The 13,697-nt window shown below is 37.2% G+C and overlaps 1 protein-coding gene across 3 annotated transcripts in view; it reads right to left on the bottom strand.

Moving 5' to 3' along the window:
- Positions 1-2,722: 2,722 nt before the first annotated feature.
- NR1H4 (nuclear receptor subfamily 1 group H member 4) overlaps positions 2,723-13,697 on the bottom strand; it is a 63,167-nt gene continuing 52,192 nt past the window's right edge. For all 3 annotated transcript variants that reach the window (XM_059186639.1, XM_059186636.1, XM_059186638.1), the window contains 2 exons: positions 5,396-5,509; positions 2,723-3,336 (listed from right to left, as the gene is read on the bottom strand). In XM_059186639.1, coding sequence (XP_059042622.1) covers positions 3,098-3,336; positions 5,396-5,509 — 353 coding nt within the window. In that variant the 3' untranslated portion in view covers positions 2,723-3,097. The remainder of the gene's footprint in view (positions 3,337-5,395; positions 5,510-13,697) is intronic.

Genomic DNA, 13,697 nt, shown 5'->3' with positions numbered 1-13,697 from the left:
GGACTCAATCCCAGGACCCTGGGACCATGACCAGACTGAAAGCAGAGGCTTTAACCCACTGAGCCACCCAGGTGCCCCAAAGAGTATACTATTCTTGAGGAGGAGCACTGAGTAATATGTAGAATTGTTGAATCATTATATTGCATCCCTGAAACTAATATAACACTGTAAGTTAAGTATACTGGAATTAAAAAAAAGAAATAGTTCTTGATTGATTGATTGATTGATTTTTTTTGCTTTTGATGTTTTTTTTAGTTGTTTTGTTCTGCATTTTGTGGCTGCCGCTGCTGTTGCATTTAATGCCTTGACATTACTGAGTGTCAGTCTATGGATTATACCTTGTATGAAGTATTGGAATAAAATTTGGGGGCAACAGAGGGCTTGAGTAACCCATAACTAACTAAACTACTCATTCACCTGATAATCTATTGAGAACCAACTACATTAAAAACAATACTAAGCTTATCTTAAAGAAATCTTGCAGATTTATATTAATATAAGTAAGTCAATGTTATAAAACTTTATAACAACAGTTCTAATTAATAGTAAAGTGTTATATGTATGTAGTGGATTGAATACTGTCTCCCCTCCCCAAAATTCATGTCCATCTGGAACCACAGAATGTGACCTTATTTGGAAATAAGGTCTTTACAAATGACCCCCTCCTCAATTTTGATAATTTGCTAGTATGGTTCATAGAACTCAAGAAAACGGTTTACTTACTGTTACTGGTTTATTATAAAGGGTACAACTCAATAATAGCCAAATGGAAGAGGCATGGGGTAAGGTATGGGGGTAGGGGAGAGGACATGAGCTTCCATGCTCTCTCCAGCACACTGCCCTCCCAGGACCTCAATGTGTTCATCAACCCAGAAGTTCTCCAAACCCATCATTTAGGTGTTTTTATGGAAGATCCATTACATAGGCATTATTTGATTAAATACTTGGCCACTGTGACTGACCTCAATCTCTGGGATCATCTTTTTTTCCTCAGATTCTGGGAATGGGGCTGAAAGATGGAGCTCTCTAATCAACAGGGTTGATTACTCTAGCAATCACCCCCCATGCTGAAGCTCCATAGTCCCACCCCCATCACTTGTTTGTAAACTCAGGCCCTTTGAAAGGAGCTGTCATGAATAACAAAAGATGCTCCTTTCACCCCTATCACAAAATTCCAAAGGTTTTAGAACCTCTGTGTCAGGAACTGGGGACAAAGAGCCTATATATATATTTGTAATTTTATCACAATTAGTTTTCCACAGGAGAAGCATATTATTTACTATTATAAGGTCTTCACTATGTGAATAAATCCATACCTACACTATAAACTCCTAGCTGTGTCTACAGACCCCCCTCAGTTCCAACTCAATTCCCATCACTTTCCCCACAGATGCCTTATAATTTGGGCAACACCGACCCACATTCAGGTCCTCAAACTAGATCTCCTCCTTCAGGCATTCAGAAATTGATTTCTCCGTCTGAAGTGTCCTTTCTTTACCACCCCTCTCCCTTGGTGGGCCTGCAACTTCCCACTTTTCATTCATTAGCTCAATCCCTAGAGGTGGTAGTTGCTGGTATCTTCATCTCACCCTGGTGAAACTAAGGGTCAGAAAGGATTGTGCTAAGGGTGATCCCTCTCCAGATTACTTGTTCTTTGTCAACAGCTGCGCAACTCACCAGCCTCTGCTTTTGCTCCTGCTGCCCCTTTCACCTTGAATCCCCTTTCCTCTCACCCTGATCCAAGTCTGGAATACCCTTCCAAGCCCAAGGGAAAGGTCACCTCCTCCATGAGACTTGCCCAGTGACCCCATAGAACTTGCCGCAGCACTTCTTTGTAAACCCCTCCAGGCAGTTACCGTGTCCCTGTAGGCATCTTGTAATTAGCAAGGACTCAAGTCTTCCTCTCCTATCAAATGGAATACAATCAAAGCTAGCTCTACCGTATTCCCTCTTTTACTATATTTAGGACTTTGGGGTTGCTCTAATATTTTAATACAAAAAATCTTTTGGCATGCTTAGCTAGCTCCATTTTCTCTGATTCCAGGAGAAGGGAACATACAGGCCCATTACTTACAGAGGGTATTTTATTGTATTCACCAAAGACTAATGGGGAGAAGAATGCAACAGTATAACAATGAATGAAGGAAATGAACTAATTCCTGCTTTGGGGGAAGTATACAACAGCTGTGCACCCAGCTGTAGGTTTGTTTTCCAAAAACAAAACAAACCAAAAAAAAAAAAAAGAGAGAGAGAGAGAGAGAGATTAATTATAAACACTGAAGCCAATAGCGAATACTTTTAAGAGAGAAAAGGGAATATCCCATCAAGGGAGTCTTCCGTATTTGAAAATGCTGCTTCAAAAAAAAAAAAAAAGAAAAAGAAAAAGAAAATGCTGCTTCAAGACTCTGTCTGTGAAAGGGTTTGCTTGAGGAAATGCTTTATGTGAGAATCATTAACTTTTCTATATATTATCTCCTTGAACTTCAAAGAAAATGAACCAATCCAAGGGCTATTACAAATAAATGAATATTCTCCAGGACTTCTCCAGGGATGAGAAAAACACCCTCTGTGTTGTGAGAGTTTATCTTTTTGTAAATTACCCTTCACCCACCCACCCCCCACCCCACCTCCCAGATACACACCGGGCCCCTTAGGATGTGATTCACCATTTAAAGAAATGAGTTTGTATATTTTTCAAATTTTGTTCCAGAAGAAAAGCCTGTTGCCATTATGTTCAGTTTATTGCCAAAATTGAAACCAGCTCTTTGATAAAATGTATGCAAATAAGGTAAGATAAAGAGCAAAATGAAATCTTCCCTATTTTAACAGATAGAGGTAAAGAGTGATCCATTTAGTTAGGCAAACAGGGCATGCCAGTTAAACGAAAGATTTCCTGAAGCCTTATAAAATACAATGTAAAGAAACTCATTCTATCTAGCTCTATATTTACAACTGTGGAAGTTATGGAATTACTGCATAAATATTTGTCAAAATTCTTGTGTGAGACCAGGTACAAATGAAATAAAAGAAAGTTGTACATCAGATTTATATTATGAGGAAAATCAAGAGCTAGATGCTGTTGCCCCTGCAGTGTTCATCACTGCACATCCCAGATTTCGCAAAGAAGTGGGGTAAACTTGTGGTCATTTACTCTCCAGGACATCAGCATCTCTGCGTGGTGATGATTAAATGTCCGCAGCTCAGTCAAGCGACCCAGGAGACAGGCAAAATGTTGAGGATTTTCGGGCTGATAAATCTTACACAACTTCTGGAGCACATCAAGCAGTGGTTCCTGGAGCTTCTCTACCGCTTCTCTGTCCTTTATGTATTGTCTGTCTGTTTTGAGGTTTAAGATAAAAAGACAAAATTAAAGAGTGGGGAAGTATTAATTTGGCGTAACTGTAGCAACAGTAACTTGCTTGCGATGTAAATGTAAGGGCCTATTTAGCCAGAGTGGCCCCACCCCGGTTAAACAGCCATTTTGTTGTTTATGCAGTAAAACTTAAACTGACCCTGCCCCCCCGCCCTTACTTAAAAGCAAGTCCAAGAAACCAGTCCCAGGTAACAAAACCCAAATACAAGGGTGGGTCAGGTCAGGTGGAGATAACAGCCCGAATGCGGGGATGAGTCAGGTCAGGTGGAGACATCCAATCAGTAAAGCATGCATAAGGTCTCCCTAGCTACCAAGGAGTCGGGCCCCACCTTTTGGGCGCCAATTCACACCAAGGTGATAGGCTAGTTCAAATGTCTACTATAGGGTAAATTGTAATTCAATTGGTCACATATGTGTGACCTAGCATGACTGTGCAGCTTTCTCTGTGTGTTACAATCTCACTCGCCATCTGTGTGTGGCCAGGCCCAACAACATAGCCTTTTCTCTATAAAAGTTAGTCTGTGAGGCAGGGAGGGGTCACCCTATCTGTAAGGTCTGTTTGATGGTTGGTTTGATTCTTGATGCTTGGCACAAAATAAAGCTTTGCTTGACCTTCGCTCTGTATCAGTCTCACTCCTTTGACCATGGACCCATTATTGGGGGACCCAACAATGTTAACCAGTAAATGATTGTATATCAATATGATGGAGACATATATTACAACAAATTTTACTGATATATATATATAAATTTTTTTTTTTTTTTGAGAGAGAGAGAGAAAGAGAGAACACATGCGTGTGCACACAGGAGGTAGGGGGAGAGGCAGAGAAAGAATCTAAGGAGGCTCCATGCCTAGCACAGAGCCTAACAGGGGCTCAATCTCACAACGCTGAGATCATGACCTGAGCTACAATCAAGAGTCAGATGCTTAACCAACTGAGCCACCCAGGCATCCCATTGCTAGTATAATTTTTAATGACATGGGAAAATAAACTTAAAAAAAAAGACAATATGTGCTCTATTGTGTTAAAAAGTATGTAATTCCATTTAGGTTCCTGTTCAAATATCAAACCCTTAGAAAAGCCTTTCCTGACTACTAATTATAGCAACATCCTGCTGCCACTTTCTTTCCTTATATCCTCACCTTTACATATATATAAATATATATAATATAAATATATAATAAAGATATATAAAACATATATCTTTATATATTTTATATAAATATTATTTATAAATTTTATACTATATAATTATAACTCAATATATAAATTAAATTATATATAAGTATGTATTATATAAAATATATACTTACTTATTTTATATATTATATAAAACAAAAATTATATGAAAATACATATATAATTATAATATGATATATAAATTAAATTATAAAATTTATCATCTATATTATATATATATTTAACATTACCACCTCCTGAAAATTATTTTTGTCTACTCATTCGTTATCTTTCTCACCCTATTGGAATGCAAGCTCCATGCAGCTGTCTCCTGCCTGTTTCTTTACTGCTGTACACCCCCGTGTTTGGAACCATGTTTAATGCATGGTATGTGTTCAAAATGCAATTATTCAATGAACGAGTACTATGTTTAGAATAAAGGTTGAGAAGAACTACACTGAAATATTAACAATGATTTCATTTGAGTGGTGGGATTACAGGCCATTTTACTTTTTCTTTGCACTGCTGTGTCTTCCAGATTTTCTTTAAAGAAACATTATTACTATTACATTGGAGAGGGAGTAGAACAAACAAATGGCATAAAAATAAAAATGTAGCAGGCACCTGGGTGGCTCAGTGGGTTAAAACCTCTGCCTTCAGCTCAGGTCATGATCCCAGGGTCCTGGGATGGAGCCCCACACGGGGCTCTCTGCTCAACAGAGCACTTGCTTCCCTCTCTGTCTGCCTCTCTGCCTACTTGTGATTTCTGTTGTCAAATAAACAAATAAAATCTTTTAATAAATAAATAAATAAATAAATAAAAATGTAGCAACAAAATTACCTGGAGAGAGGATAACAATTGCCGTAAGCAGAGCATACTCTTCTTGAGTCATTTTCAATTCTGCAACACTTTTATAAAAACTAAACATAGGTGTTATGTATTCATCAGAGATACCTATGGTGGAAAGATGAAAAATTGCAGAGGCATAACAAAATTTTTAAATGAAAAAAAGTGTAGAACTATAGACACCTTGTATATACACACATGTTAATATTTATGCACAAATGTATAAATAATGACTGTATATTATGGCTCCAGTCAAAGGCAGGTCATTGCAAAGAAGGTCAATTAACAAAATCCTCAAAATATCACCTAATCAGTGATTTATGTGTTCCTAATTTCAGCAGTGCCTTTTTTTTTTTTTTTTCCATTTACTTGAGAGAGAGAGAGAGAGCACGAGCAAGAGGAGTGGCAGGCAAAGGAAGCAGGAGAAGCAGGCTCCACTCTGAACAAGGAGCAATGTGGGGCTCGATCTCAGGACTCTGGGATCATGACCTGAGCAAAAGACGGACACTTAACTGACTGAGCCACCCAGTTGCCCTCAGCAGAGCCTTTGTTTCAGTCACAACTATTCGCCAGTAAATGACAATATTCTCAAATTGCCCAAAGAATCTCCCAACCATTTTCTAGATATGGTTTAATCTTTTTAATATTAATATCTATAATCAAGGTATAGGCAGCATCTTAAACAAGGAACAAAAATTGTTGTTCCTAAGTCCAGAGGTATAAACATCTTCATTTAATACATCAGCTAGGGTTCTTCTCAGAGTTGCATTGCCTACTAGGGCATGGGTACTTCGCTGTTCTCTTCAAAGTCAATACATCCAAAATCAAAAATATCATGTACAGAACTAAACTCCCCATCTTCCTCCAAATCCATCCCCTTCCTCAATTCCCATTCTCAATTACTGATACCTTCACCCACCAGCTGCCCCTGCCTGACAACTGAGACTCAGTCCTCCCTCTTAACTCTGGCAGGTGTGAGTCCTATGATTTGACCTGCTACCTCTCCCTGGGTGCTCTCTCTTCTTTCTGTGGCACCTGGAATTGATTTTGTTTAAGTCCTTTCTTTTCATTTGGATTACTACACCTGCCTCCTCATTGGTCTTCCTGTCTTCAGTTTAGTCCCAGAATCTTAACATTTAAATCACATTTTGTCTCCCCAATTCAGTCTTCCTAATACCCTATGAGATAGTCACCAAGAAGTTAGATAATTCACCCAAAGACACACAGTTGGTGAGAGGTGGAAGCGGGATTCGAAACTAGCAGGCTCCAGAGTTCTGGCTCTTAGCGGTCACTAAGCTGCCTGACCTTTCTATCACACAGCCTTTACTCCAGCCATGTTTAGCTACTCAGAGCTTTCTAAATAACTCACATCGCCCAGTTTTCACATTCTCTCTACTTGGAATAGTCTCCTTCTCCTTTATCTAGCTGGCACTTCTTCGTAACTTAGGACTCCTTTGTGTCACTTCCTACAGTCTTTCAACAAGTATTAATTCTGGATCTGTTCTGTGCATGGCTCCACTCCAGAAGAGCTGTGACTAAGGAATTATAGAGAAAAGAAGGAGGAGGAAGAGGACAAGGAACAGGAGGAAGAGAAGGGGAGGAGAAGGAGAAGAAGAAAAAGAAAAAGACCATGGAAATTAAAAGAGAGAGAGAGAGAGAGAGAGAGAGAGAGAGACTGTGATGTGATTTATGGATGAATTAAGATGAGGATGAATTTCCCAGAGTTGGTCCACACAAAAATGGACTGCTCTATTCCATCTCCAACCAGACCTGGAGCCATACAGCTTTGGCCAAACCAAACCAGAATGCAGCTGGATTCCAGACCCTAAAGAGAACAATTTTCATATAATATTACGCTTCGCAGAATCAGAAAGTCCAAATCCTTGCCTTTAGAATAATCTAAAGAGTCTTCCGGAACTGAATCCCTGGCCTTTCTCTCTTTTTAGTCCAAATGCCACACTCTTCTTTCCCCTTGACTTTTGATTCTTTAATCGACCCCAGGGGGCTCTCTTAACAGTAGTGTCTTTGTTAAGCAACTTGGGTATTGCATCATGTGGAAGATTCCAGCTTTTACAGATTGAGCTGAATACCCACAACCAGACTAGACACAACTTAAAATCCAGAAGGTTGCGAGCCTGGGAATATCAGTCCTGGTTAAGAATTAGTGAGGAGGTTAAGAGTTGGTGAGCCAGCTCAGTTTGAAATCTGATCTATGACTCCATGTTGGTCACAATACTTAAATTCTATAAGCCTCAGTGTCTTCATCTGTGAAATGTGAATTATAACAATAGCATTATATGAGATAATATATGTGGAGTGCTTAGCATAATGCCTGGTTGATAGCAAACCCTCAATGAATGTTAGCACAAATACTATTATTGTTATTTAAGAAATTAGATCAATGTTAGTTCATTAATTCATTTTTATCTCAGTTTATCTCAATTTTAGTTAGACAGCTCATTTACTTTTGTGTTTACAGAGCTATGTTTTTGTTTTATTTTTACATTCTGGACCTCCCTAGAGATTAATATAAATTGGCTGATCAGTGATCTGCTTCAGTGTTTTTCTAAAACACTGAAAACTTGTTAAAGCTAAACTAAGATCTATATTTTCCTGGTAAGGATGTTCTTTTTTACTTTAAAAAAGAAAAATGGCAGTCTTTAGGCTTTCCTCAGCATTCAGGGACTACACCCATCATTTGTGGCTACCTGAAATAATAACTCCATGCTATATTTTAAAATAGCATACAAAGATTGATGATAATATTAAAGGTGGTTGATTTGAAAATATTTAATTTTTAGAAAACATATTTGACTACCTAATTTCCTATTTTGTCTTTCTAAATATCCATTAACCTTACAAAAATGTTACGTCCATTAGTTATCTAACTATAGCTAATACTTTTGAGCAAAAAAGAGGTAAAGATATTTGTTATGATTGTTTATATTATATATATTGTACAAGCTAACAGTGAATATAGTGAAAATATAGAAAATAGTGGAATTAAAAATAATTTCTTATAGCATAGATCAAATATAAATCTGCTTTTAGAATTGAAGTTAATAATCAACAAAGGGGTACTTTAAGTTTTATGAACCAGCAATTTCTAACTTAGGAAATGTAATAATAATATCATTCCGAAGGGGCAATCTTTTCTTGTTTTCCTGCCTCCTCCTTTCTGGAGATTTAAGTCTATTTCATTTTTTGTTTCTATACCCAATTAGCTGATTTTTGGCCACAAGGTGGGGCTATTTTCTAATTTAACAACAAAGACTACTATGGAAAAGGGCATAGTTGTTTTAAAAAAAAAAAAAAAAAGTGTGTCTCTGCTTCTCTGTTTCTTGTTTTACCTTTCTAGAGAAAGAGGTATGTAACTGAACAATTAATTGTTCATTAATCAGAAACAGTCAGAGAAAAACTACTTGATAGAATCAACTCTATGCTATTTTAAGTTATTTTGAATTGTAAATGTCTTTTATTTCCGAATTAAACTTCCAAATTTTAACTGGGGACAAAAAATAAAGCAGAGAGTGGGTTAAAGCCTCTGCCTTCGGCTCAGGTTATGATCTCAGGGTCCTGGGATAGAGCCCCGCATCAGGCTCTCTGTTCTGCAGGGAGCCTGCTTCCTCCTCTCTCTCTCTGCCTACCTCTCTGCCTAGTCGTGATCTCTGTCTGTCAAATAAATTTTAAAAATCTTAAAAAAAAAAAAATAAAGCAGAGGGATGTGTGTATGTGATACAAGATAGTATATAAGACAACATTCCTGGTATTTTAAACACCTCTATCTGATTTATTATAAATGATGGGATCAAGATAGACCAAGAATCTTACTAAAAATGATGCTTTTTGCTCAAAACCATGTAATTTGACATTTTCCTAGAAAGGGCACCACCCCATAGCATAGAAGTTAAGGTATAAGTCTCTGACATGCCCCACAAAGCAATGTTTGCCTTCCACTTTCCTTATAAAACTCTCTCCATCCCAGTAGTTTCCCTGTGAGGTAATGACAGAAACTCTTGGTTCCTGGAGCCGAATTACGTCAGTCTACACTTCTCTACCTCTCTTCCCCTCCAGTGCCATGGCCAATGTGCTATTGCAGAGGAAAAGATGGAAGCTCCAGCCCAAGGTCCAGCCACTGTTGGTATAGTCAGCAACAGTACAATTCTGGCTACTGAGGCAAAGGAGAGTCTACTTGGGAGGTCTCAAGAAAGATTTCTATATTCAGGAAGAGGTCATTAATTTCCTTTCTGAAGTTTCTTTTTCCTTTGGGCACAGTTGCCCCTGGATGTGATGCCTGGAAATGCTGTGGCCAGGAAGAGAATCAGCCTGAGGGTAAAGCTAATACACCAAGGATCGCAGAGCAGAAGTTTTGAAAAAGACTTGTCTTTCTGATAACCTGCTGAGCAACTTCATTAACCAATTCTGCTGCCACCCTTCCTCTGGGTTTCTCATTTGAGCTAATGTCCTTACTGTTTAAGTTATATTGAACTGGATTTTCTATGATCATCAGCCAAGGGCATCCTAACAGATAGTTCCTCTACCAAATAAGATACATTTTTAGTCTTCATGCTTTTTTGCTTAAAATATAAGGCAGGATCCCTATTAGGCTAGGACACACCACTCATGTTTCAAGACAACACTCAAATTTTGCTTCCTCTGTGGAGCTTTCCCTGTCACAGTGAAGCAGAATTAGTTGTTTTCTTCTCTACGTTTATTTCTATGCATGTATCACAATTCATATCTCTCCTTCCCAATGGAGTGTGAAATACCAGAAAAAACAAAACTTTGAGAATAGGAACCAACATCGTACTCCCTGTGCCTGACACACTGCCTGACTACTTAAAGGTGCTCTACTCAGTAATCAGCATCCTGCTGGAGACATGATAATGACGAACAAATGTTTGTTAAATTGGGCAATATTCTGTTTTGTTAGTTCCTTGTGACAAAGGTGACATAGTTGTGAGACATCATGGGGGCAAGGGATGCCCTTAGGACATGGAAACATTCTCAGATGTTAAAAGCTTGGACCCTAACCTCTATTTCAACTGCCAAATTCTACCCTGTCAGTCATTTGTGCCATGCTGTTGGCTTTAAGTTAAAAGTTGCCATCAAATTAGCAATTCAAAAAAATTACTACTTTCAAAATAAAATATTTGAAATATTTAATAAATAACGTGCTTCCCATTAGTCCTAGTGGCTAAGGTTATGTGGCTAAATTATATTTCACTGGTGCTTAGGAGTTGCCAGGGTTTGGATCGTCAGGTTCTAAATCATCTCAACAAAATTCACCAATTTTTGACAACAGCGGTGCCCCAGGCACTGTGATAATGCTGGGAATAACATTCTAGCAGTCAACAGACTAATGGAAGAAACAGATACATAAATAAATACATATTGTCCAATACTGGTCAAGTATAAAAGGCTTACTGAATACAGCTGAGAGCCAATGAAAATGCTGACTCCTATATTAATTTAATACTTTCTTTTATTTTGAAAATGCCTTTTTCCTACAGATTGAACCCCCATTGGTCTATGCCAATATAATTATTATAATAATATAATTATTACATAATCAATTTGAAAAGCAAAATGTGGTGTAAAGGGCTCCAAATTTTGATTTATGCATTTTACTTTTCTTATAAATATTCTGTTATTTGTTCTTAACATTTCCAGCCCTTTCTTCAAAGTCAGTATCTCAACTGACAATCAGCTTACATCATCCTCTTTAGAAAAGTTAGTTCTTAGAATTGTTTCCATTTGTAGCCAAAGCTAAGGCAATGAAATTATGTGTAGTTACAAAGCAGAAAAATAAGTAAGGTATAGAGTACACTTGACCATGCTACCATAAACCAGCTACAACTCCATCATGCTGATAAGGATCTCTCATTTCTCTGATCTCCCTGATTCTATTCACTTTATCATTTACCTAAAGCCAATTTCAAATAGCTACCTGCTCCTTATATGTTCCCTCTCAACCAAAGGGCAGGAACTATGTTTTACTAGGTCTTTGCATTCCCTACTAGCGGATAGTAGAGCAAATATTAGACCATGGTGAGTGACAGGTGCAACATATAGAAAGAGCACCGGGTTTTGAGTTAGATCAATTGCATTCATCTCCTGGCAATCTGCTGATTAGCTATGCAACACTGTGCAGGTCAATTAGCTTCTCTAAGACTGTTTCCTCATCTATAAAACAGGAGTGTAAAACCCACCTTTGGGGACCATTGAGAATATACGTAAGATGATGTGTATATAAGTTAACAACTGCAAAATCCTAAGATATACTGTCATCCTGATAAGCACTTAGGGATTGGATATTTCATTTATGTCTGTTATGGGAATAAAAAAAAGCCAAAAAATATGTTTCAGAGGTTATATTTGAAGTTAACAGAACAAGTTTCATGGTCTGTGAAAAGTTATTGCTAATTTCCTTAATGTTAAAATGTAAACTCATTCAATGTTAGCAATTTCAGTGCTGTCATATTTTATGGTATCATATGATTATTTCTAGTTTTAACAAATATTTCAGCTTTAAAACCTAGTTTGCATAATAGTACATTAGAAATAATATAATTGAGGCACTAGAATTATATAGAAATAACCCAACCACAAGTTATGTCAGATATAATATTCTGAAGCTTCAATTAATACAAATAAGCACTATAGCTCTCATTAAGTAAATGTATCTCAGGAGACAGTACTTTTGTGTATGTAATTGAGATTTTTTTTTTAATTTTTTATTTTTTATAAACATATATTTTTATCCCCAGGGGTACAGGTCTGTGAATCACCAGGTTTACACACTTCACAGCACTCACCAAATCATATACCCTCCCCAATGTCCATAATCCCATCCCCTTCTCCCAAACCCCCTCCCCCCGGCAACCCTCAGTTTGTTTCGTGAGATTAAGAGTCACTTATTTAATAATAGCAAACAAAAGAGTACAAATTTGAAGAACAAGAAATTAAATTTCACATTATATTCTTTAAAGAGTTCTGTAGGCATAGTCAGGGCAACTTTGAGATGCTATGTTTCTCTAGAATTAAATGTACAATAGAAGAATGTGTTATATTTGCATAAGAATAAAAAGTTATTCTGAAAGGTCATCTTGCAAGATCAGGTTTTTATGTGGTGTATGGAAGAGGCAATGCTCTGAAAATCCACTGGGAGAAGCAAATTCATAAATATTAATAAATGGAAGCATCATTATAGATAATAAAATATGAAGCAGAATGTGAGTTTCGATGGTTTTTATTGTCACAATATGTGGTTGATGTTTGGGTAAAGTAATCTATTTATGAACCAGAGACACACGTAGTTATTTATATAGTTTGCATTCTAGAAAACTTCATTCTGGAACTTTTCTGAAACTTGCAAAATCACAAGTTCTGAAACCTACATTAATCAAGCAAGTTTTTTTCCTATTTTTTACCTGTTTTTAACCTGCAAGATCCTCACCATTTCTCACCTAGTTATTGCATTGATTTCCTTATAGACTTGTCTCAATCCCTGTAAAAGTTCCTTCATATTACTGCTTGAAAGACCTTTCTACAGTACTTCTATGGTCATGTCATATATGCTCAGACCATTACAAGACTCATTATACAGGAACTACACTAATCTATTTTTGTGGTGTTCAAGGTCCTTAAAAATCTAGCATTATTACATTTCACCTTCAAAAATACTATTTTTCAGCAATGTCACAGTATTTGTGGATCTAACACATGGATGCTCTCACACCTCCACATTTTTGCACTTTAAATTTCTGTATTACTATTTAATGGCTATAGCTGTTGGAGTACCCTTCTCAGACTTTTGTGGCATGATGAGTTCACAACAATCCTCCATGGTTCACTTGTCAACTTTGTAAGCCTTTTCTGACTCACCATGTAGACTCAGGGAAGTCAAGCACATCTTTCTGCTTCAGTTTCATTTTGCATATACATCCCTCATAGTCCCTATTACACTGCACATTGTTTAGGAATTCTTAACTTATACATCTTCCCCATTAGTTTGTAAGCTCCCGGGGGACAGAGATCATAATTCCTCACCTCCATACCTCAATAATTGTGCAGTGCTTGGCACAAATCAAGTATTCAATGTATACTTGTTGAATAGAAAGATCTCCTTTATTATGCTTACTAATTAGTAACTCATTTCCCCCTCCTACTCAATGGGCATAAATCTTCAGTTAAGTGAGATGAATATCTGCTCTACAACATTATACCTATAGGCAAAAATGCTGTATTGTACACTTAAACTTTTGCTAATAGTGTAGATCTCATGTTAAGTGTT

The sequence above is a fragment of the Mustela lutreola genome, chromosome 8 (genome assembly GCF_030435805.1).
Source record: "Mustela lutreola isolate mMusLut2 chromosome 8, mMusLut2.pri, whole genome shotgun sequence".
Classification (NCBI taxonomy): Eukaryota; Metazoa; Chordata; class Mammalia; order Carnivora; family Mustelidae; genus Mustela; species Mustela lutreola.
Note: the sequence above shows the minus strand (reverse complement) of the source record. Positions and strands in the feature narration are given on the sequence as shown.